At 35.1% G+C, this 26,357-nt stretch overlaps 1 protein-coding gene across 1 annotated transcript in view; it reads right to left on the bottom strand.

Moving 5' to 3' along the window:
• Window positions 1-391: 391 nt before the first annotated feature.
• The window catches only part of ZNF804B (zinc finger protein 804B), a 488,693-nt gene continuing 462,727 nt past the window's right edge, over window positions 392-26,357 (bottom strand). The window contains exons 3-4 of the mRNA XM_041728240.1: window positions 10,568-10,698; window positions 392-4,765 (exon numbers count right to left, since the gene is read on the bottom strand). Coding sequence (XP_041584174.1) covers window positions 1,102-4,765; window positions 10,568-10,698 — 3,795 coding nt within the window. The 3' untranslated portion in view covers window positions 392-1,101. The remainder of the gene's footprint in view (window positions 4,766-10,567; window positions 10,699-26,357) is intronic.

Genomic DNA, 26,357 nt, shown 5'->3' with positions numbered 1-26,357 from the left:
AAACATTTTGAATAAATATTTAAGATCATTTGCAAAATTACACGAATGGTGATTTTATTCTCACCATTCACTGTGTCTTACTGAAATCTACTACATTTGAGTAAAATACACAAAATAATTTATATGATTTTTCTGAATAAATATCATGTAAAAATTCTGACATTTCCAAACCTTCACCCCTCAACATATACATAATATTGGCGGAACATGGTAAGATTTCTTGAGTAGAAGAATAAAGAAAACTTATGATTTCAGTCCCCGTAATATTTGAAAGATTAACCAATATATTCAAAATGTTGTTGAATATATTTTATTTTTTATTTTGCATTATCAAATACTAATGATAGCTTATATATGTTTTCTTATACAAAAATTAAACATTCTTAATTTTAGATGTTGGTTATTCTTACAGTTACAAAATTCCCTTAACATAGATGTGTGTGAAATGAAGATGACCCAATTTTTCACGGAAACTCAATACAATCTGTGTAAAGATTGGTTTTCACTTAAGAGTAGTTTTTAACTTGAATTAATCAGAAAATTGCTTGCCATCTTTTATTTCCTATGAAAATATAAATTATTTTGATTGAAACAGAGTATATTGATTGAAAGCTCAGTCAGTAGTTAACCATAGGAGTTAGTTTTAATAAGCAGTTTATTTCACTGGCCTTTCATTACTATCTGATGCATAAAAGCGAATGTGCGATTCATTCATTCACTCACTCAACAAACACCTAGAACATACAATATTATGTTCCATTTGATTTTCTTTGTAATATCAATGATCTGCCTGAATTTTTTTCTGTTATCAGTTTAAAATAACATTATGTGAGAACTCATCCAAACAGATCTTTAACAGGTTTTCCCCTACCCTTCCACAAAATTATTTTCAATTTGTTCTGTTATTTATGCGAGTTAAAAGAAATCCTTAAAATGCTCGTATTTTGATATTGGCAATTCAGTTTCTATTTATATACTGGTCACATTTTGAATTGGCACCAATATTTCAAATCTTAATAACAATCAGACCACTTTAAATAGATCATTTTGTAGGTAGTGACAATTTGCTTTATTTATCCACAAGAGGGGCTTTGACACCTATTAGTTCAAGTGTGCTGATATATTTAAGGCCTCTTTCACTCCATTTAACTGCTGCATCTGACTGGAGCAAGAATGATGGCAAAGATCTTGACCTTGAAACACTGGTTGGATTAAAGGATTCAAGTGGATGATAGAAGCCGTGGCTGGGTTTAAGTGAGGGCCAAACAATGCCGGGATCAATGCCGCCGAGGGCAGGGGCTGAAGTGTGATGTGAGGTGGGTGAAAGGGAGCAGCAGTGACCAGATGCAGGGGGTGGCCCGCTAAGAAAGTAGGGTGGGCCGGGATGATGGCTGGAGTCAGAGGTGAAAATGCAAATGGGGTAAAGTGTGGCTGGGAGAGGGGATGCAGATGAGCTATGGGGAGGGGACTGCCATGGGAATTTAAGGAAGCAGAAACAGCAAAATGCTGCAGGAACGTGTGGTGGATGGTGGTGATAGAAGTGTGCTGGTGAACTGGGACCGTCTGGATGGCCGAGGCCGGGGCGAAGGCAGTGGGCCCGGAAGCAGGCAACACTCGAAGATGCTTCGATAGGAGCTGTTTCTGCACGTGCTGCTGGGCTTGCAGCTGTAGGAGCTTGTATTTATCTATTTCTTCAGGAGAAAAAGTGATTGGCTGTTGGATTAAAGGGGGCGAGCTAGATTTATGACACGCTTCTGGTTCATCTTCTACTTTGTCATGCTTCTGCATAGTTCTGTCACAGTAAGAGTTTACAGCCCCCTGTACATGATTCACATGCACGCTTCCATCCTGCAAGTCGAGATTTATTGGGTCCTCTTTGGTCTCTGTTGAATCGGTAACACCAGTATATCTATTAGACGGAAAAGCACCAGGGACATCGTTCGGTACCGGGCCACGGCTTTGAATGATATGTTGGACTTCGCCAATTGAAGGTTTTACTTGTTCTTTTGTCACTGGGTTCTTTTTCGTGTTTGGTGGCTGAGAATCTGCTACTGCATGAATCTTACCTTTAGAAAGGTGGTTACCACAATCAGGATCTACTAAAACGGCGAAATCATTTGTCTGTGGACTTTGGACGTTGGCATTCTCTGCAGTCCACTGAACGGCGCCGCCTGTACCCTTTCTTTTTTTGCTTGCGCTCTGTGTTTTGTCAGACAAAGGCAGTGCTGGTCCCTTACGGCCCAGTGGTGCGAACTGAATTGTGCACTGAATTTGTGAATGAGCCTCTGATTCGTTTTTATGATTCTTGGAAGAGACCTCAAAATTAGTCGATTGTTCCTGACACCTCTTGGCTTGGACTCTTTCTAAAAGGCTTTTGGCTGTCAGGGGGGCCCTCTCTCCTTCTGTCAACTCCGCGGCTTCTGCAGGGCTGCTGGAACAGGTCCTTAGACGGCAGCTCACATTCCCCGAGTTATGCTGCGTGGATTTTACTTTTCCCAGGTCACAAATGTGAGGGCTGTCCAAAGACTCCTGACTTCTCTCACTTTTATTTAAACAATACGTACTCTCTCTGGAGCAAGAGCCCAATCTGCCGAGCTGAGGTCCCTGGCAATTTGGTGGTTCTTCACTGTTCCCAGAACAGGACATCTGTGAGCTGGAGTCACAGTGGGTGAGTCTCCTGGATTTGGGCCCTGAAAACTGCTGCTGATTTTTGCCCGGTTTAGATCTTTCTCTGCAGCGGCCGTATCTGTGTTTTGAGTATTTTTCCTTCTTAAGGGATTCCCACAATCGGAAGTTCCTATCTCTCTGTATTTCAGATGGCAGGCAGGTGCTCTTTGCCATCTCCTCAGACAGGCAGAGGCAGCTGTGCTTTTGGTGTCTCCCATCGTGCCTTTCAACGGAGTTGCGTTCCCTTTTACAAAAGTAGAGCAAATTACCTCTGCCATTACCCCTGGACTTATGACCTGAACAAGTACTTCTCAAGCTGGATGTGCTGCCAGGGCATGTGTCTGAGGGGCTAGAAAGTCTATTCAGAGTCAATTTTGGAGAATTTCTCTTGTAAGTTTGGTTTCTACATCCAGAAGCCCTGCTGGTCATGCTGATGTGGTTACTGTTCAGAATTACTCTAAAGTCCTTCCCATGATCACTGCGACCCCTTACTGGGTAAGGACTAGAATTCCAAGTGAATTGATTTGCATCTTCAAAATCCGAATGAGGATCGCAAGGGATCAGTTTTGGTTTTTTAGTCCTAGAGATGTAGGGAGAAAAAGCAAGGCCCTCGTTTGCATCATTTAGAACCACCCTCTGGCAGCTTTGCCAATGGGTCCTTGAGGACGCCTTGAGTTCATTATCACTATTATTACTGTTTCCTACACAATTCCTTAGAGACATATCAAGGTAAGCAGGCACTTCAGGATTTTTCATTTCCAAATCGCTTGTATTACAATTATGTTGACTCATGTTTGGCTCAGAATCATTGTAGCCCAAATTACATTTTCTCTCGAAACTTTCCCAATCTGGATTAGCTATCATCATCTTTGGTTTCAGAGATTGATCATTTTCTTGGATCAATTCTTGTTGGTCTTTGATTAAACCTGAGACTTGGCTGTCTATTGTTGTCTTCACTTCCGAGGGCTCCTTAATCAGTTCTTTTTTTAGGTCTTCTGAATCGTGGTCACTCTTTGTGTTCCGAGAAAGCTTAAAATCAAAATACAATGGGTTGCATCCATAAGAGATGCAGGGCTCTGTTTTTGTAAAGAGCAAAAGTTCTGTAGGCCACTGGAGAGTGGTGTGGCCATCCTTACTTTGTACATGGAGAAAAGGCAATGGTTTAGACTTCACTTCATGGGGACATGCTTCCCTTACAAGCCTCTGTACATTTTTCCTAACTCTTTCTGTTTCCTCTAAAGATTCTTCTCTCTTCTCCATTCTGGAGCTGGGATCCAGATGAACTGTACTGTTTTGCTCACTTGGCTCCAGTGATGGAAACTCATCCAGATATTCAAATACCCTGGCATTGCTGTGCTTGTAAATGTTTGGTGGGCTGGAGGAAGCATTTGCTTGGCACGAGTGATTTATGCAGTTTTCTGAAGTGTTCTTCAATGTACTTCTAGTTTCTTTTTCTCTGCTGCAAGGAGGAAAATCCACATCTGAAAGATGAATATCAGATTTAGAGAATGAAGCATGAATGCCAATCGAATCTTCTAGTGTTTCATCAATAGGGTCATTTTTGCCTTGCAAGATTTGAGAGCTTATGGAGAAGGTATTGTGTAAGACGCTTTCCAGATGGCTTGGTGTGATGTTTATATTTTTTTCCTTAGTGGGATATGTATCCTCATTTGCAAACCTGCGGCACTTGCATTTCTCTGCAGTTTGTTTTGCTTTATAGATGGGTGACTTGTTACACTCATGGGTTTCTTCGGTGTTCTCAGTGAAAACTGACGCTGATGATTCTAATTTTAGATGCACTTTTTTGGAAAAAGAAAATGATACTCCTGTCCTGTGATTTGCATTGCTGAGATCCGAAGAGGTCTGTGGTATCCGATTTCTGAATAGATAATGTCGGTCCATTTGTAACTGGTGTCGATTTTGCATGGTGGACCGCTGTTTATCGGAAATGCTTCTGGGCAGATTCTTTCCTTTAAGGAGAAGAGCACTCTTCACGCACGATACCTTTCTGCCATTCTTAACTGGAAAGACTCCTTGCTGAAGTTGCTTTTCTATGGCTACCCTGGGAGCTTTGTATGCTGGTCCATTTCCAGAAACACTGTAAATACAATAAATATTTAAGTGATTAAGATGTTAGATTTGAAATCTTATCTATATGTGAACATTTCTTAGTGTGTATGATGAGTTATGCTATTTATGAACTAGGTCAATTGTAATATAACCATTTCGCTGTGTTTGTACAACTCAGTACGTCTATGTTTCATAGTGGCTATTTCTAAAATGCATCACTTAAATATGTTCTTTTGAGATCAGCAAGAAGCAATAGCAGGTGAGTATCTTATGCAAGTGCTGCAAAAGAAAACAAAGTGTTGCATTTATAGCCCAATATATGTCCTGCAGAACCTATCCGTAACATTCTTTAATAAAGAGTTTTTCAATCGGTGACTCCACGTTAAAGAAGAAATTAAATGAAATTAAAAGTCATTTCCAAGGTATAAAAATATATGCTTAATTTGCCTTTTTATATAAGCACTACCCGTTTATAATTTTTGTTGCCTCAGTTTTAAAATTCCTTCAAGTTTCCTTCCCTTCCCAACAATGTGGCAAGTTCTCTCTTCATGACTTGTCACTATTTTGACCAATTATAACAAATGCATAATAAAATAACACACATCTGCAAGCCATCTCCATATCTTCAATTATTTTGAAATTTTTCTTTTGCATCTTCCTCACAAAAATACTTTCTTTCTACCTTTTTTGCATGTATATGTTTGATCTTTTAACAGCTTTGTAAAGCTTATTCATTCTGCTGAGCTTAAATTAGTAATTCAATCAGAAAATTGGAAACAGCAGTACACATAGGAGATGAAACTCTTTAGATTAAAATGGTCTCTTTAATGTTCTACCTTAAAACCTCTACTACAAAACAAGGTCTTCTGGGAGGGTGAGCAACACAAATCACATCCTTTATCTGATCTTTTGCTTTGATTGGGCTTTCTTTTCATTTTCCTTTTCTTTTACCACATGCTTGGATATGTGCATTTGCTTTTTTCTAGTTTAGATTTTTATTTGATTTTGATTCAGCTATTTATTATCTGAGTATATAATACTGAAATAAATGATATCTTTTCCATATGTGGCTTCAATTCCAATGGAGATGTGTGTCTTCTGAGCATTTCTCTGAGACATTCTTTCTTGCTGCCTTCACTTATGACTATTTGGCCAATCAGCGTACAACTCTGGAATATATTCCGTTTGTCCACCAAATTGCATATACTTTGCTTCATCCTGTTTATGTGTTTAATATCGTAGAAAGATACTTAATTCACATCCTTTTACTTATTTTTGAAATGAATTCACTGGTGCACTTGTATGATTTTGCAATTTTTCTTTTCACATATATATTTATTATATTTCTAATCTATAATGTATTTATACTATATTTACTATCTAGGATATATTTTTGTTACATTTATATTTTATATAAAATGTGATATATACTTATATATATATATGATATATAAGTATTTTCCCAAGACCATAGTTACAGATAGATTTATTTGGGTCAATTTTTGCTGATACTCCTGGGCACTTTCAATTCAACTTCTTCAGTTCAGTTATATTTTCTTCTCTGATTTCTCTGATTATTTTTTTCCCTGTCTTGGCTTTTCATCCTGGAATTTATATGTTAAGTGTATTGGCTCTCCTGAATATAGTTTTTAGATCTTATTATTTATCTCAGCACTTCAAGTATCTTCAGTCTATTTCTCTCATTCAGAAAGAAGTCCTTGTTTTTAATTTCTATTTTATTGATTTAACTTTTTTTTTTTTACAATATCCAGTCTGTCATTTACTATGCCCAAATGGATTTTAATTTACAATAGCTTTAGCCACCATTCACTCTTTAATAATTTCAGATTGTTCCTTCTTCATAAACCAATAGCTGTAGCTTTAGAATTATAGCCTTCCTTTGAATCTCATGGAGAATAAATTTTAAAAATTTCCAGTAACTGTTTCATAATGAAAATTTTCTTTTTCCTCATCACATTAATCTTCTTTTTTAAACAATCATTTTAAAGATTCTCTTTATAGAAGGTGTTTAGGCATATTTAATATGAAGAATGGTAAGGAACACTCTAAGATAGGGCAGTTGTTATGATGAGTACTTGGTGTTACATGTAAGTGATGAATCACTAAATTCTTTTCCTGAAACCAATACTACACTATATGTTGACTAACTAGAATTTATGTTTTTATTATTATTTTTTAAAGATTTATTTATTTATTCATGAGAGACATAGAGAGAAAGAGACACAGCGACACAGGCAGAGGGAGAAACAGGCTCCATGCAGGGAGCCCGATGTGGGACTCGATCCCGGGTCTCCAGGATTATGCCCTGGGCTGAAGGCGGCGCTAAACCGCTGAGCCACCCAGGCTGCCCCAACTAACTAGAATTTAAATAAAAACTTTAAAAAAGAAAGAAAGGGAACAGCCTAAGATGGAGTATGGCTTACTGAATATTTCTTTCAAACATAAAGGAGAATAGAAAGCACAGAGATTAACTATAGTTATTGGTCTTTTAGAGTGCCTACAGTCTGGGCATAGAAGGATGAAGACCAGAGACATCTGCAGCTCTGGATTTTGCCTCAGTGCCAGAGAGACACTTCAGATTAAATAGGAGCTATATTTCTGTTAAGTAACCTTTTCTAGGAACATCAATTAATCTGATATAATTTGCATTTAGTAGAAATTATTTCAAAAGCCTGGTATATGGATATTATCATTCTGCTTCTCATGATTCCATTATGACTCAGATTTTTACTATTTTATATTATCGCTCACTATTTTTCCCTTAATAACATTTTTGCTTATTATCCTGGTGCTGTTTTGCATGTTTTCTTGCTTTGATTTATGTTAGTCTAAACATTATTTTCTGTATTGCTGTTTTATTTTACCATTTATCTCTCTAATGTGTAAGATTCTTTCTTTTATATTCTTTCAGATATTTGTAATCCTCTTTACTCTTATGGTTTCTGTATGTTTTGCTCTTGTCCTCAATTCTTGTTCTCACTCTATAATCCAATCTACATTTATGATTATATTTTTCACAAGTTTTAGCATTTTACCCTCATTATTAATCTTTTCTACCTCTAATGTTTATGCTTTAGACTCTTTATCTCATTGCTTTCTAAACTTTAAATACCCTTATCTTAAATCTAGTTTACTTTTTCTCTTTGGAAAATCCTAATTTTCTATCTTTGTGGTTTTTCAATTCTATTATCTTAATACAAGTTTATGCCTTTTAGCATAATTAAAGGTTTAACTTTTATGGTTATACCCTTATTTATGATTTTACTCCTTTCTTTAGAACTTTCTTCAGTTTCTTTTTGTGTTTTTTACCTAAGTATTTATTTATGATTTTTAAAAGTGATATACAGGTACCCCTTCACTCTTATTAATAGATTGTCCATTCTAATAGCTCTCCCAAAATTCTAATTCTTGGTGACTAAACATATGCACAATTTAATTATCTTCTGGGCAAAATATACTTTCTAAACAGGAAACAAGACATTTAAAACAACATAATTTCTTTAAATGATGCAATATGCTAATGCCCCACATTATCCAGCTCATATATAAGGAATTCCATATTTTCGGAGTCAATGATTGTATGATTTTTGAAATTTGGAAAAATGTTCATATACTTTAATTTACACATAGTAAAGCTTACAAACAGAATGACTCTCCATCTCCAACCTGAGGAACCAGGCTGGGTTGAATTACCCAAGAGATGGCCAAAGTTGAGTGCCCTTTATAAGATTTATTACAAGTTTTCTGCTATTCTTTTCTTCAGCAGTTCAATTTGAATATTTGTACAGCTAGGAAATTCTCTTCTCTTCTCCATAGGGTCATAGAAGAATTTTCTTGTTATCTTCATCATCCTACGTAGAAGCCTTTGTTGTGAGAATAATGGACGGAGAAAGGTGGTTCAGGAGAGGGGTAGTAATACAGATGATTTTTTTCTTTTTAATTTTATTCTTTACTTTCATTTTTCAATTCAGCTGCCAACATGAAAATATTAAATAATTCTATTAAGTGACTTCCCTAGGCCATGAGGCTGCTTAAGCAAAGAGAATAATTGGCTGGAGGGCAGATGGCAGGTAGAAGAAAAGAGTGCAGTAATTTTCCTAATTCCAACTACTGTGTGTGGAAAGCTAGACACCTATTGTTTCCCTAACAATGCAAAAAATAAAAAATAAAAAAATGGAACCTAAAGAGCCTGTCTATTCTATAAAGGTATGTGCTTTAGTATGTGGGGTTTTTTTTCTTTCTTTTTTTTTTTTTTACTTAATATGATTTTCAGCTCAACCCCAATCTAATCAATTTTAATATGTTTTTAATTTGAAAGACACATCATGGGTAGCTTTGCAAACTCAGAACTTTTAAACAAAAGCATCATAACCATCACCACCATTACTTCTCCCAAAGGAAAATATGGAATGGGTAAGTAAAAATGCAGAAGTGTGACAACTTTCTACTAATAAAATAATCGAAGTTATGTTTATTAAGGCTACTCAGATTTTTTGTTGTTTGGCCTTAAAGGACCTACCTGAAGATTGTCTCCCTACAATAAGGTTTGCCCTTTTTTGCAATCTTACAATAATACCGTAAGTCATCCAATAATTAACATATTCCTCAGATTTTTTTCCTTCATGCTACCATAATTTTCATTAGATTTTCCTTCTGAGTTCTGTTTCACAAGGACTGTCTGAGATCTTATTGACAGTGTGTTTGAATAACATGAGATCCTCATTGTGTTGGCAGGTAGAAAGTTCAGTACCAGTTTCATGTCCTGATTCTTTGATCGCAGAGGACCTCAGAGCATACCTTTTTATGTTAACCTCACTTCTGGACAGATATTTTTTCAACTTTATTTTTCTTTTATATTACATTTCTCTCTTATTTTTAATATGATTATCTTTTATGTATTTTGATAAATTAATTAAATTGTTCTAAGAGAGTGGCACAAATACATGAATATAATTTAACTCATCAGTTGATCCTTAAAGTAAATATTTTCTTAGAATCAAATCTGAGGTCTAATATTTTATGATGCTCAATAATTCAAGTCATTCATTCCCAAACTTATGCATATTGTTTTTCATTTCAACAACAGGGGTTTAAATTGTGGCACAGAGCTATAAATTTCACAATTGGCCAGGTTCCTGTCAACTGCATTAATTAGCTACATTAGATGTTCTACATTATGATTCATATGAACACAAATCACAACCTGAAAATTTAATTGAGTTCCAGGTAACAATCTCCTCACTTTGAAACATTCAGCAGTTCCAAGCTTACGTAAAACAGTTATTTTTCAGCTACAAGAATATATTAGTATAACATGTGTTTTAATTATCAATTTAAATGACATGCTGTGGTAAATTTAACTGCATTAATTACATCTTTTGTCATCCGGACAATGGTAGTGCTATTTATTTGAGATTCAGGTGTGTACAGGGAAATGTAGATTTATTTCCTCCCCCAAAAGATGCACTCTTACATATGGTTTTTAAAATTATTATTATAAAACTTAAAATTATTACTGAAGAACTATATGGTACCATTTAAATCAACTGGACAGAATAAGTGCTAGCTTATTAGAATCTTTATTTAATTAAAGAGCACATAAAATTAACAATATTGGGAAACAAAAAATTTAGATACCAAAGTAGCTAATTTATGAGCTTTTAACTACTAAAACATTTCCCCTTAAACATATCTTTTGATAAATCATAATTTGTTTACATTGTAACAGTGAATCAAGTAAATTCATCTTAGACATTTCCCCAATGATTGAAAACAGTTTTGAACGATCCAAGAAACCTCTAATTCTTACCATTCAGATTGTTGTCTTAATTCAGCCAGCTGGTGAAGCCGTTTAAGAGCTTTTTCTTGTTTCTTCTCATCTTTCCATGACTTCGAAGCTACGTTTCGAGCAAATTCTCGTTGCTTTAATTCCTTCAGTCTCTATGGACAGAAAAGAAAAACAGAAAGGGTATATAAATAAGCAATAATTTTTCCATCCATGAGGCTCTTTATTAAACTTTGTCCTGGGTACAGAGGTGATTTTCTGGATAGAGTAAAAAGTGCCTTTTCCATCAATGTTATTCTCCTCTTTAAGATACATTTAGTTGGCAAATGGCTTATTTATCAAAGCTTGTCACAATCACCATAGAAATGTGTGGCCAAGTTGGACCCCAGTTCTTGTTGGAACCACCCTAGCTACATATCTGCAATCATTTAGGTGCCCGTGAAATATAAGTGGAAAAATATGAAGGGGTATGAAGGGAGAGGAGGTTACAGGGTGAACTTTCCTCTCACCACTGCCCCTGGTCCTCTCATTTGTAAAATACACTTACTCTTATTCATGAAAATTGATGCTATTAAATACACTTGATGAAATGAGCTTGTTTCATTTAAGAGCATCTGTTAATGTGAAAGATTTAGTTCAAAGCTCTAAATGTGATCCTTAACTAATTTTTTCCTGGTGGAGTTATTTATCCAATGCAGATTTCTATATTGTATCCAGAAGATAAAAATGGGTCAGGGACATAAGCTCAAGATAGATGCTTGGCCTTGCTTGATTTAAATTAACCTACCACTTCTTTTAATTAATGCTTTCTCTAAAACAATTGGCTTACATGGAAATTGGATGTTACTCATTACCTGTTTGGATTTCCACCTCAGAACTGTCCACTAAGCACACCTAATGACATTGAACAAATTGAGAAACAACTACAATCAAATGAGCATCTTGAAGTTTGGTGCTTAATCCTGAATTGAGAAGATATTTGAACATTAGCCTCTCTTAACCAATACAAAATGATTTTAAACTGTCTGAAATCTATACTCATTTATTTTCATTTTCCAAATCAGGGATAGGCGATATTTCCCAGGAATGGCAAAAACCACATAGCTCTCAAGTGAGGTAATAATGCTGTACTGGACTGTGGCCCACCATAAAGCTAGAGCCCCAATTTTAATGATCATTAGCTTTTTCCTGAAAGAGGACATGCTTATGGGAAATGGTGGCCAGATAACCACATCTTGGCTAAGTATCTAAAGAAGGAGGCAAGACGAACTTTTCAAAGAGAGAATATTCTAAGCACAAAGAACAAAGGGTGCCTAGTGGCTTAGTTGGTTAAGTGTCCAACTCTTGGTTTCAGCTCAGGTCAGGAAATCAAGGTAATGAGATGGAGCCCTGCATTGCACTCTGCTTGAGTCTGCTCTTTGTCCCTCTCCCTCTGCCCCTCCCTCCAGCTCTCAATAAATAAATTTAAAAAAGAGAGAGAGAGAGATTCATAGAACTATCAATAGCTACAGGGGGAATAGTGGAGTCAATCTGAATTCAATTTTTGACAAGTGCTTCAGAAGCTTTTAAATAACAGAAAATTTCAAGAAATAAAATGATGGCCCATGTGTTAAAAAAGATCAACAGTTCTCTAGAGCTGATAAATGCAGAATGTCTAAGTGTTAAGAGAGCCTTGGCCAGAAGGGAGAAAGGCTTTTAAAATCTCCATTCTTACTTATCCTCCTACTCACACTTCCTCAGACTCCATATAATAATAATCTAGTTTTTGAAGTGAAAGCTTGCCTTGTAAGCAAAGACCTTTTGGAAATTGTTCTACACAATTTAAGAGCCCACATAAATACTCTATATTTATTTAATGTTTGATATTACTTGTATGTAAAACCTAAATAGCCTAGGAGATGAAATTTATTAATTTACTCATAACTGACACTTGACTGGAAACTTCTTTGAAACTTGCAGGTACACCTCTTATTTCTTCCATTAGTGTCCCAGATTCTAAGACTGTACTTCTATCTCTGAGTTATAGAAATGATTGAGAATTCTGTCTTATTCATCCAACAACAAATACTGTCAACTACTACCATATAATAGGGACATAAAATTGTCAAATCAATAATTTTCCCTTCAAGGGAGACAGATGGGTGAATAGATATTTTTATAAGCTAGTGTTTAGTTTCTTAATAGCGGTAGACACAAGATGCTTTCGAAGCATACAGGAAAAGTTAAGACAGACTGGGGAGGTTGAGATTTGTTGTGTTAAGGAAGTCAGTAAAGTTAAAATGCATTTAAGGAACACAGAAAACTGGAAGAGATTTTGTTTAAAGACATCTAGCCACAGATTTGGCTTAATAAATGCTTAATGCTGAAGGCTGCACAGCAACAAACTCCACAGATCTACAGAGGGATCCCCTCAAATTTTCAGTGTACTGAATTGCAGTGAGAAAATTACTCAAATCCAAGAAAAGGGCCACCTGAAAGAATTAATGGCAGCAATACCTAGCATTCATATAGGTTAAGGAATAGTGCCTGTTCTCACCAACAAAACTGGAAAAACTCATGCGACATTGAGTTTAGAATTCAAGGAAATCTTGGGGCATCTGAGTGACTCAGTCAAGTGTCCAACTCTTGATCTCAGATCAGGTCTTGATCTCAGGGTCATAAGCACAAGGCCTACATTGCACTCCACACCAGTCATGAAGCCTACTTAAAAAAAAAAAAAATCAGGGAAATCTTGCTTCAGTAGAGAATAATTTTCTGTGGATTGAGCACTAATTTAGATTTGCCTAGCAAATTATAAAAGCAAGAAATACAAGTATGCACCTGACTGCAATAACTTAAATGCATTTCAGAATCAAATTTAAACAAACTTATAAGAATACAAAAATATTCATCAAAAACAAAGAAAATTAATAACATAAACATCCAATCAAAGATTACTAAGCATGCAATGATTATCAAGAAAGTACAGCCTAAAATGAAGAAAATAATAAAGACCAATACAGAACTGAACAGATGCTAGAATTGGCAGAAGAGTGCACTAGGACAGTTTTAACTGTGTCCTATGTGTTCAAAAAGTAGATAAAAGATGGTGATCAACTGAACCATTGTGCAATTGGAATCTCTGAAGAAGGGAGAGGGAATATTTGCAAATGTAATGGTGAAAATTATCCAAATTTCCTGAAGACTAAAAACCCACAAATCTTCCCCAAATCTCAAGTGCAAGAAACTATACCAACACTTGTTGTTATCAAATTTTTTAAAACCAAATAAATAAAAAGGTGTAATTTTCGAAAACATCTAAAGAGAAGTGACATATTCCTATACAGAACAAAGAGGAGGATGGAAAAGAATTCTTACTGGAAACAATATAAATGAGAAACAATACAATGGAGCAACATATTTAAATTGCTTGAAGAAAATTAAAAACTCAAAATAAAATTTTATGTTTAGTGAAAATATCTCTTTAAAAAAGTTTTCTAAAAAAAAAGTTTTCTTTATTTTCCTTTAGAGAGAGAGAAAGAGAGAACACATAAGCAGGGGGAGGAGCAGAGAGAGAGGGACAGAGCCTCAAGCAGACTCTGTGCTGAGCAGGGATCCCAACATGGGGCTCAGTCTCATGACCCTGAGATCATAACCTGAACTGAAACTAAGAGTCTGACACTTAGCCAACTGAGTCATCCAGGTGCCCCACAAATATTTTTTTTTTAAAGAAGATGAAATAAAGATATTTTAAGACAAGAAAAACTAGAAGAATTTAGGAGCACACAAAAAGAATATGTTAAAGAATATCAATGGGCAAAAGGAAAATAATACCACATAGAAATGCATGTCTACACAAAAGAATAAATGCTAGAAATAGTGACTACAGGATAAATAAGACATATTTCTTAATATTTGAATGTATTTAGATAATTTAAGCAAAAATAATAACTATGTTTCCGAGAATTTCTAACAAATTTATAATTAAAATGTTTGACAACAACAGCATAAAATCTGAGAAGGCAGAAATAACAAATATGTTGAAAGGTCTTATTCAGTACATGAAATGGTAGAGTAACAAGTGAAGGCAGACCGTGATAAGTAAAGAAGTGCACAATATGTTCTATCGCAACCATTAGTATAATAAAACAAAGAGTTTTAGCCAATAGGATAACAAAGAAGATAAAAGGAAATCATTATGTTTACTTGATCCAAAAGAAGGCAGAAAAAAAGTATCAAGAAAGGCAAAATAGATGGGACAGTTATAAAACAAATAGCAAATGTAATGGTTTAGCAAACAATTAAGATATAAATATATCACTAATCAAATTAAATGTAAATGGTTAAACACTGAAATGAAAAGTTAGTATCAGTTTGGATTAAAAAGTAAGCCCCAACTATACGTTGACCACAAAAACAAATTTTAAAATACAGATACAACAGGTTAAAAGAATAGTAAAAGATACACTATGTCAACACTAGTGCAAAAAAAAGCTGAAGAGACTCAATCACTATCAAGCAGAGTATATTTTAGAGCAGATATATTACTAGGAATAAAAGGGTTATTTCATAATGATATGGAGTAAATAAATCACAATGACAAAATAAACTTAAATGTCTCTATGCCTAATAACAAAGCTTCAAAATACACAAAGCAAAAATGGATAAAACTGCAAGGCGAAAAAGTTAAATCCACAATTATATTAGTTGTTTTCAATGACCTTCTACAATACAACAGGATGCTAATCGCAAATACTATACATCTGGAATAGGTTACACTAAGGGGATCATGCCTATTATAAGAGACTCCTCCAACAGTTGATTTGTCTAATGAAAAGAGAACTGGACAGATAAGGAAAACTTCCAAGAATCTAGGGAGCATATTTTGTCAACCTCATATTTTAGCTTGAGTTTTCCCAAGTTTCTACTTTTCTCCTCCTGTTCTGATAAAAATCCAATTATTTAAACAATGGCATGGATTATAATGGCCCGTAATCTACCTCTGTTTAAACAGAAAACAAACCAATTGGAAAAAAAAAAAAAAAAGTTCTTTGAGGGTATAGAGTAGATCTGTTCTTATTGAGAACAGCACAAGACAAACACATTTCAGAAAAAAAAAAAAAAATGCTACCTCACACAATTACAAAGAACTGTAGAAAGTCCAGTAATCATTGCTTATCAGCAGGGACTCAGGGTGAATAGGTTAGAGCAGGTGAAGTTGAGCCTCACTGGGATGGGGAGTAAGGAAGACAGAGAATAGCACCTAAAATCCCTATCATTAGGCAATAAAACAGTGTCTGTCTGATGTCTAGAGGTGTTGGATAGTAGACAACACAGTGTAGGAGTTAAGAGAAAGATTGTGAAATCAGTCAGACCTGAATTTGTATATTGTCTCTGTCATTCACTAGCTTTGGGTATCTAAGGTTACTTATTCCCTAACTTCAGTTTACACATTTGTAACTTGGCAAACTATCACTATTTACCATGTAGAGTTCTTGGAATTATTATTTGAGTTGATAAAGGTAAAACACTGAGCACAGCACCTGATATATAGCAAATGCTCAATGAGTATGTAATATTATTACTTTTAGAGGTAAGCAATGGTCAGATTTTATGGATCTTGGGACACCTGGGTGTCTCAGCAGTTGAGTGTCTGCCTTTGGCTCAGGGTGTGGTCCTGGAGTCTCAGAATCAAGTCCCACATCAGGCTCCCTGCATGGAGCTTTCTTCTCCCTCTGCCTATGTCTCTGCCTCTCTTTCTCTATGTCTCTCATGAATAAATAAATACAATGTTTTAAAAAAAAAAAGATTTTATGGATCTTTGGGAAGCAGCAAAAATAGAAGTCCTTGATTTACCTGGCAATGGGGGAACCATTAAAAACACTTGGTTGATTTTCTTACTGAAAACAGAGTATTTGAGTTGTTTTCATTTGGATTTTACAAAACTGGTAGGTGTTATCTTTTCTAAAAGGGATCTTTGGGAAGCAGCATAAATGAAGAGCCCTTGACTTACTTGGCAATGGAGAGCCATTAAAAACACTTGATATTCTTACTGAAAGCAGAGTGTTTGAGTGGTTTGCATGGGGACTTCACAGAACTGGTAGGTGTAGTCTTTTCTAAAGGAGAAGATAGGAGAAGGAAGCATACTGGGTATGTTCCTCACCCTTGTCTTGACCAATTTGTAATATTTAATTGAAACATGTAATTTCTGTAAACAGAAATGCACCATCATTTTCACTACTGAAGAAAATTATAAATTTTAGATTCAATTATGATTTTTTGGCAGACTCTTTTTTGATGAATCTTATTTGCTCTTGGGTATTACTACTATCTAAAATGGACCTCGATCAGGAAAGAGGGTAAAAGTGTTTCCTAGAAAGAAATGGAGACATCTAGTTCACATCCTTGTATTTTGTAAAGGAATTTAAGAGAGAAATTGCAGAACAGATGGTCTTCCTGGTCCTGAAGAGAGGCTACCTGCCATCGTCTTTGCCCAGATCAAAAGCAATTTAATAAAAGGGCAGATGCAGGGGTCAAGTTAAAGGAAGTAAAGCAGTCCTCACATATCTTCTCTAGTTTCACAAGGCATTTCATTTGCTCTCAACAAAAAGTAACATAAGGCTTATGGAGATTTATTTGCTAAAACACAATTATGAAATATTTGGAATTTAATTTTTTTCTCAGCTTCATTTTAAGAGCACAAACTAACCAATCTTTATCTCCCTACCTGCCAACATGAATGCTTGGCACACGCATTGCAAGTGGAATTCAGCCGTGAATAAATTAATGAAAAGGCAAATTGATCAGGTCAGTGAGTCTCTATGTGCTTTGAATGGTAATATCCCCAATATTATTGTCTATCAGTCAGACCATGCATGTGAGCATCTGCCCACTCTGGAAACCACGCCCCATTCACCTTTGCTGGAGCAGAACAGCACGTGTGAAACAGATTTACTCAAGTGTATCCACGTTTTTCCTCCCTTAAACAGAACAATTCCTTCCATTCCTGCACTTCCATCCACAGATCCCAGAGTACTTTGCTGGCATTAATGTTTTTCTTCACAGAGGAGCAAAGCCCCAGTGCAAAAGGTCAAAATTATTAACCTCAGTTTAGAGACGAAGAAACAAACATAGAAGGTTAAATGGCATGATCCACTCCAAAGCAGACACCAAGAAAAGAACTGTGACTGGAAAACAGGATGTCTGACCTTCATAAAAGCAAGGGGAAGTTAGAAGAGTTTATGTAAAATTTTAGACATTTATAATAGTTTCATTTTATGAAATGAAAAGTCTATCCAGTTCTGAGATATTGTTCATTGTTTGGAAATGTTTTTATCAAAATGATCTGGGAGACACTTATAATTAACAATAATCTAGGAGAGGGCAAAAAAATTAAAATAAAATAGGAGAGGGCATAATTTGAACAAAAATATGATCAAGATGCAAGAATTAAATTATATAAAAAGTCATTATTTCTCAGAAGACTTCTACATGTTGAAATGGAACTTTTTTGCATGTCATTTTTTATGTGATCTGGTAGCCATATAAACACAGTGAGATGAACTAAAATATCCTAAGGTCTCCCATCTTCTCAGAAGATACAGTTTGGGCTACTCACCAGGAAGAGTTCCCTGCTGTGTTCTGGAATGAATGCACCTGAGCATATTCCCTCTGGTAGAATTTACTCCTCCAAGAACCACAAGTGAGCAAATAATAGGTGAGAAGAAATGAACTTGGGGCAGATATTCAGCCTCCATCCATTTCTTCATAAATGTTAAGTTAAATACTTTATAACTGCTTCTGGAGGATTCTTCATATTCTTGCTGTAATAGGAATTGCCAGACTCTAAACCTAATTGCTGATGGCCAGCCCACTGTGCTTTGACAATTAGGATCCAGAGACTCCTTGTTGGAGTCATTTCTGGACTCTGACACTGGATAAGTGTAATATTCAGGAGAGATATGGCCAGGTCTGAAGACATCATTTTCCAAGTGTAAGTTTGGGGATGTCTGTAGATACTAAAATAACCTGAAAATGTTGGTTCATATAAAAGACAATATTTAATAATCCAAAATAACCTGAGATAACCTCCATGGCTTAAGGAGAGAATATACTAAGATGTGCAAGGTGTATGCCCCTGACAAGTCACCATGCCATCCCCCTCCAATGCCCAGGATCCCCTGAGAAGTCTTCAAACAGCAAATAGATAGCTCTTGTGTTTCCATTCTTTCCGGGAAGTTCCTTCCATCCTCTAGCTATTATAGTCAAGATCCAAGTCAGTTGTGATACAAGGCATGCACATTTATTGGATTTTTAATGGTAGGTTTATTTATTTTCCGTACCATGGCATAAAGTTTTTAGTACTTTTGCGAGCCATGTTATATCAGGCAAGAATATAGCCAATAAGACAGCAACATCAATATCTCTGGTGATTGTTGTGAAATGATTAGCAGCATTATAAAGAAATTACTTTGGTTATGAGTGAATGGAAATTGCTTTTAAAACTGGCTTAGTAGTAAAATTCAAAGAGCTTTTAATCCCACCCTTCACCATGTTCACAGCATGATAAGAAAACATCTACCATATTAGAATACTATTAACTCCCATTAAGTGTCTGCAGAACGTATGTCTAGGTTTTGAGAAATCCAGCATTTCTGAAATGAACAAATAGAAATTCATTAATTAGAGGTAATGACTTGTGTAAACATCTGATTAGATTTATATTTAGTTAATAAAACTTCAAAAAATAATTATGCATTCTGTCACCGTCTAAACCATGGTGAATAAATACAAGAATGTAGATCAAAAAAATACACACTTTTCCTCATCTAACAGGGTCTTAAAACTTCAACTATCTCCTTAGAGAAAAAGTAGAGTGGGTCAGATGCTTCAAACATTTTTTATAGTCTAGTATGTAAATTATTTATAATTTATCTTTAAAATGTGTTGTTCATGCTAAAAAAAAATGTTCAAGTTTACAAATCCTTGTCTTTTAGAAACACTTCCAAGGGTCAAAATGTAGAGTTAGAAAGGGTCTCAAAGGGTTAATGTGATAAGGTATCAAATGGGTTAAGTATGTTTTTGGTAGGTTCATTTCTATCTCTGGCATTCCTAGTCCCATATCAAGGCCTTAAGGGACTATTTCATCTGTTAAAGATCAAAAGAATTAATCACACCCTTTATGGAAAAGTGTTAGGAAATAAATGATTTGCACTGAAGCCCTAAGAGTCTAAAAAGGAAATCCTACAAGAATCCCACGGCAAACCTCTGCCCTCCTGCAGATTGTGCAGTCGCTGTCGCGATATCATCTTTATTAGCAAGTTGTTATCTGCTCTGTAACATTATTTCCCTATTATACACCTCCTTCATGGTCACCTGCTCCCTGCTCGGTTCCTAAAGAAAACGTGACCTGGTGCACTCTGATCCAGCTATCCCACTGCTTTCTCAAGGGCAACTCCTCATATTGTGGCATCTTGTACCACCTCACATTATATTGATTTTTAAGAGCTCTTTCAATTTCTACTTCACCCTCACTCTTTCATACCTGAGTTTAGGGTCAGTGACACCTGCTGAGAATATTGCAGGCAGAATTATTTAATCTGAACATACAGCAAATGGAGACTGTCTTAGTACAGGGAAAGTGTTTTTGAGGTTTCTTCAATTTCCTAACCAAATGCCATTTTCAAATTGAACTGTCTTTGAGAAGAAACTATTAAAATAGAGACAGAAAGAAATGATACATTAATGAAATTAGAATCTGGTGTAAAATTGAATTTTGGATCGGGTTACTCTTACACAGTAAATAGAGATGATATTTTAAAGCTAAAGATACCAGTGTTCAGTTGGGCTGTGTGTATCAGACACTTAGCTGCAGTGGCCTAATGCAATGAGGTTAATTTTACTCTAATCCAAGAATTTATGCTTAAGCATATAGCACAGTCCTTACGCCTTCTCTAGAAAGGCCCCAGCGCAATCCCCTCTCAGTTTTGAGTTTCTTCCAACTTAGACACGTGGCTTTATCATCCTGGCTGCCACACACCCAAGAAATATCAGACATCGAAACTGTACTCCAGGTAGAAAGGAAGAAGAGTCAAGGGCAAAAGGTGACTCTGTGCTTTTTTAAGTCCCATAAACAACAGCTTTTTGGAAGCTGCACCAACTAGACTTCACTTGTATATCATTTTCTAGAAGGATATCACATGATATTAGCATTTAAGTAAGGAGTATGGTGAATGAATCCAGGTTTTTAGCTAAGCATATGGCCCCCTCCCCCTCGAATAAATCCAACCTCTGTTAGTAAGGCGAGAAGGTGGAAGGGATGTTGACTAGGTAAACACAGTGTCCCTTTTACTAAATTTGCTAAATGTTGACAAAATGCATGGCTGTAGTTAGTGTTCAACCAGTGCACTGCTTTTTTCAGATATCAAATTCCTCTCTACAAGCTCTAAGCCACTGGGCTGCGAAACAGGATATGGAGAAGTTTCCAGATCTCCTACTTTACATCCTCATAATAGCCTAAATTTAAAGTTACTAATTCTCTTAAAAGATTTGAAATTTATTTATTACTTTAGTGTATTGCGTTAGAAGCAGAGGTCAGTGAACTAAGGCCCCTGGGTCAAGCAAATATGGCTCTCTGCCTGTTTCTGTAAATAAAGTGATATTAAAACACAGCCATGCCCCTTTGTTTACATCTCATCACTGGCTAATTTTGAGCTAAAATGACAGACTTAAGTTTTTGCAACAGAGGCCATGTGACTTGCAAAGTCAAAAATATTTCTGACCCTTTCCAGAAAGTTTGCCATCCCCAGCAAGAGAAACAGCCCTGTTCCTGTCAGTTCCAGATAAGGAAAGTGGTTGGTTCCATATTTACACAACACATGGGATGTTCTAACAGAGAGAAAGTATGAAGATCCAGTGAAAACAGTGAAGCAGGTAGTAGTGAGAGAAAGACATAATAGTATTTGGAGAAAAAATACCAGTTATATTTAATGGATAATAATAAATTTGTAACTCTGAATGTGAAATTACCAGTGCTCTGGGGATAACTTTTAGTGTTCTTATAAAGATGTTGACTTAGCTTTAACATTCCCAGTTTTCTATGGGAAGTCTCGCTGAATCAAGCCTTTGTTAACAAATCAAGCCTTGAATATTCTCACTGAATAGGATCCCACAGAACCATTAAATGCATAGCTAATTTCTGAACTCAACAGATTGAATCATTTTTTATTTCCAGTGTTTCACTGATAATGCTCACAGAAAACATTAGGCAGATAAGAGATTCATGGGCTTTTCTATACTATGCCTATCTTTGCATGGAGGTACTGCTGAGGAAAGAAATAAGGAAAATGTAGATAGTTCAGTCAAGAGTGTCTGGATGTTCCAAGAATAAAGAGCATCATATTTGAATAATGCTAAAAAGACTTCTGGTTCTGGGGCAGGGGAGTTTTCCAAGTGAAACTGATAAGTAGCCTTTAAAATACTTTTATTCTGTTCCTGTTTTTCAAAACTGTAACTCCATTTATTAAATGCATTGTGGGAAACTCATAATAAATGCCACATTAGAAATTGCAGAAGGCTTGGGAAACTAAGGTTTTAGCTGAGAAAAAAAGAGATTATTATAGGTAAGACCATGCAAGCAGCTCCTTTAATTTGACTCTTGATTTATCTCCTTAAATAAACTAAATTTTTATTTATTTTTGAAGCAAAACTTATTTTCAAATTTTTCATTTCCTAGACTATGAAAACAAGTATTTCTATAAGTCTACTTTAGTTATTTTCTCAATAATTAGTGCCTCTCGCCTGCCTTCGGCTCAGGGCGTGATCCTGGAGTCCCGGGTTTGAGTCCCACATCGGGCTCCCTGCATGGAGCCTGCTTCTCCCTCTGCCTGTGTCTCTGCCTCTCTCTCTCTCTGTCTCTCTTTCTGTCTCTCTCATGAACAAATAAATAAAATCTTAAAAAAAATAATAATTAGTGCCTCTTTGACAAGCAAATACTTTGATTAGACATGTATTATTTTAAATTATTTTTATTTATTTATTTGAGAGAGAGAGAAAAAGTGTATACAAGTGGGGAGGGAGGGGATGGGAGAAGCAGAGCCCTGCTGACTCAGGGCTGAATCCTCATGAGCCTAAGGCAGACTCTTAACCAACTGAGCCACCTAGTCACCTCAGAAATATATTATTTTTAAAATCAAAATTATTTGAACAAAACTTTATCAACATCCATTGTTGCTACTACTGAAAAATAGCATTTCATATGTTCTTTCTATTAATGACTACAAATGTTTCTTGGAAAAATACTCCAGATGGGTATATTACCACTAAGATCAAATTTATAATTTAATTTGAAGTGATAAGACATTTAATAAATTAAACTTCCAAAACACTGAAAGATTTGCATTGTTTCAAAATTGGCCAGTCTCAGATATTTTAGTAAAGTATGACATTTAAGCAGAACATAAGCATAGGTGTCCATTTATGAAAATTTATAATAGTTGTGTAAAATTTAGCCAGTGGAAAAAAAAAAAAAAAATTTAGCCAGTGTTTAAATGACTTAAAATTTGATGAATGCTATTTATGATTTCATAAATATTATTACAACAAAGGAAATTTTTAGTTGTGTTTATGCTTTTTCTAGCACTGTATGCATTATTCATTGTGTATTTTATATCTTTAAATATATATATCATATAAAACTTTGAGGTTGAATGCAGGAGCACCAAGAAAGGCTGCTTAGATTTACTTTGACTTTTAAAAAGAAAATAATCTCATTCATAAAGAAACATAATGTAACCATCAAAGAGACCACAGTTTTTCCATTATCAAACTAACGAAGTCATAATGTTTTATAACACCCAGTAGCATTGCATATACAAGAAAACAGCACATCCATTCTCTCTCTGTGTGAGCTACAGACTGACGCAATCCCTTTGGAGGGTAATTTGGCAATAGCAATTACATTTCTATATGGACCATCCCCCTGACTCAGCAATTCTACCTAGAAATGCATCCCTCAGATATAATTACACATCTGAACAAAGGCTGTTCCTTGTAATATTGATGGAAGTATGTTTAGGGAAATTAAAAAAAAAAAAAAAGCTGTGTAATTCCTGAGTCCTTGCTCATAGCCACTGCTCAAATTGCCTGTGATAGCTTCTTCTTGGGAATGATACACAGTTTTAACCATGTCTATATGCTAGATTACTTTCTATTCCTTTTTATGTAAGTTTCTTTCTTACACTTGGTCCTGAAATTAGTCAAAATTTTAAAAGAATTTTTGAAAAAAAGAGAAGTCTACCTTATTACTTTTGTTGTTGTTGTTGTTGTTGTTACCTTTAAGAAATATTTGAGTAAAAAAAAGAATTCATCTGACTCGGGGCCTAAAGAATCAGGCCTTGAATTTTATTTTCTTAAGTCCAGAGTCACATAATCTTAATCAGAGCCAATTAATACCACAACCTTTTTTTTCTTTTCTAGAAGTTTTTCTAGAAGTTCTTTGACTTTTTCTTTTCTAGAAGTTTTTGACTTTTCTAGAAAATAAAATAAAATAAAGCACATCAGTTGAGATGAGGATGTTTTAAGGAACTAAAAATTAAAATTTACAACAGTGAGTTAAAGTGGAAATAAAAATTGCAGGAGTTAGGCAGAAGAAGAAGGTCAAGGCTAGGATTCTTGGCCTTGGTGAAAGTATCATGAGGTTCTATTTCCTTCCTTTGAAGTATCCAACTGGCTGTTACATTCAAACCTCCAAAAGATATAACAAAGATACAATTTTAATGGAATAATATATTTAATGTGATTATGCAATTAACTGAAACCTGTAATTCAAGTAAAAACCATCCACTTTGACATTTGAATTAGTTGTTAATGGGGGACAAACTATGCCTAGAGATGAACTCTGTTTGGATAATTCAGCTACAAAGCTATTTAATGATGCTGTTTATTACTCCTTATTTCATTTAACCTAGTTTTAATTGAATTCCCTAAATCTTATTAACCATGATAAGTCAAAATTTGGTCAAAAATATTAAATTTATGAAGAGTGGCAACTTCAGAAGGCCATACACTTCAATTTTCCTAAATAAAGTCACCTAACCATTAGCTGTTTCACAAGTACTAAAATGAACATAGAGATCATAAACAAGCACACATTGTTATGCTAGAAATAAATAGGTATGAAACCATGAATGAATCAGTTTCACATGAGTCTTCAAATAAATACAAGTGGGGTGAAAAATATCTCCTTTCAAAAATTAATACCAGAAATAATAAAAAATATAAATATATAAAATACTCTGCTGAAAACTGAAGCCTTATCAGCAGTCTTTATTTCCTTTGAGTTTAGATAATAAACTCATACTTATTATCATGATGAAAAATTGAAAACAATCCAGATGTTCAATTATAGAAAATTGGTAAATAAGTTACAATACAAACATTTGATAAAACACATGCCACCAAAAAGAAATCTACATCTAGAAGAACACTTAATTACCCTGAAGATGTAGATTGTGACAGATATACCATTTATCCAAAAATTACACACTCCTTCCTTCCTTCCTTGCTAACATTTTTTTTTTGAGATATCACGTGAGAATTCCTTGACCTCAGATGTACATGTGACTCTGGTATTTCATGGTCATAAATAAACTCCTACAATTTGGCCTTAAGAAACTCATAATGGGGGCGCCTGGGTGGCACTGCCTTCAACTCAGATTACGATCCCCTGGTTCTAGGTTTAAGCCCCATGTCGGGCTCCTTGCTTGGTGTGGATCCTGTTTCTCTCTCTCCCTCTGCTGCTCCCCCCTGCTTGTGCTCTCTCTAATAAATAAATCAAATCTGAAAAAAAAAAAAGAAAAGAAAAAAGAAACTCTTAACAGACTCAATTCTCATGTTCAAGTCAAGTTGCTTGGTGGCCACTATGCTCTTCTTTGCAACATCTTAATTTAAATACAATAATAAAGCAGGGCTGACATCAAAGTACTATGTACAAGACTCAGTGAAAAGTACAAATGCTTTTTTAAAAAGTCCAAGTGCTTTATTTATATTAATTCCTTTTATCTTCACAACAAATCTATGATACAAACGTTGTTATTATTCCCATTTTACAGATGAGGCAAAGACAGCTAGAGGCAGAACACTGGCAGCCAGAAAAGTTTAGAGTGTGGCTCTCACCAGCCAAAATATGGCCTATAATGCAAATATATCTTGCAAACTAATGGAGGGAAAAATTGGAAAAATTGTGTCCAGACTCTTAGCTATAAAGACAAGTATAGCTTTTATTTTTCTGTTCTCTGCAGTATAAAATTTGTTCTATAAGCCTGGAGTATATAGAGAATGAATCTGTCATATTCTCAGAGAAGACAATTCTAGCTCCATGATATGTTTTCAAAGAATTCCTAACACCTACAAAAAGGTAAACTTTTTCAGTGTTTGAACACAAGATAACTAAATATTAAGTGGACTCTGATCATAATAAGGTAATATATGCAAAACTGGACACTAATGAAACCTGATAAAGGAATCATCAAAAGCTACAGGAGTGATTTGTTTAATCATTGCTTCAAAAGTAGGTTACTATCTATTCAAAAGGCATTAAACTATTGTGTGGCATTAATAGATTTTTGATCAATGACTTGCTTTCTAGTACCCTCTTAAAACCAATAAATGTATAATTTAAGTGCAACCCAGGCAATAAATGCAAATAATGTAAAAAAAAAAATGCTCTGCTTTTTTTGAATTCCTAATTCTACACTTCTTTTCAGAACATTTTTCCCTTTATCTTCGGATATAGGAAAATGATACCGAGGCTAGATGAAGACCATGTCTTTTGCTG

The sequence above is a fragment of the Vulpes lagopus genome, chromosome 13 (assembly GCF_018345385.1).
Source record: "Vulpes lagopus strain Blue_001 chromosome 13, ASM1834538v1, whole genome shotgun sequence".
Lineage (NCBI taxonomy): Eukaryota > Metazoa > Chordata > Mammalia > Carnivora > Canidae > Vulpes > Vulpes lagopus.
This window is presented reverse-complemented; position numbering and strand designations above follow the sequence as displayed.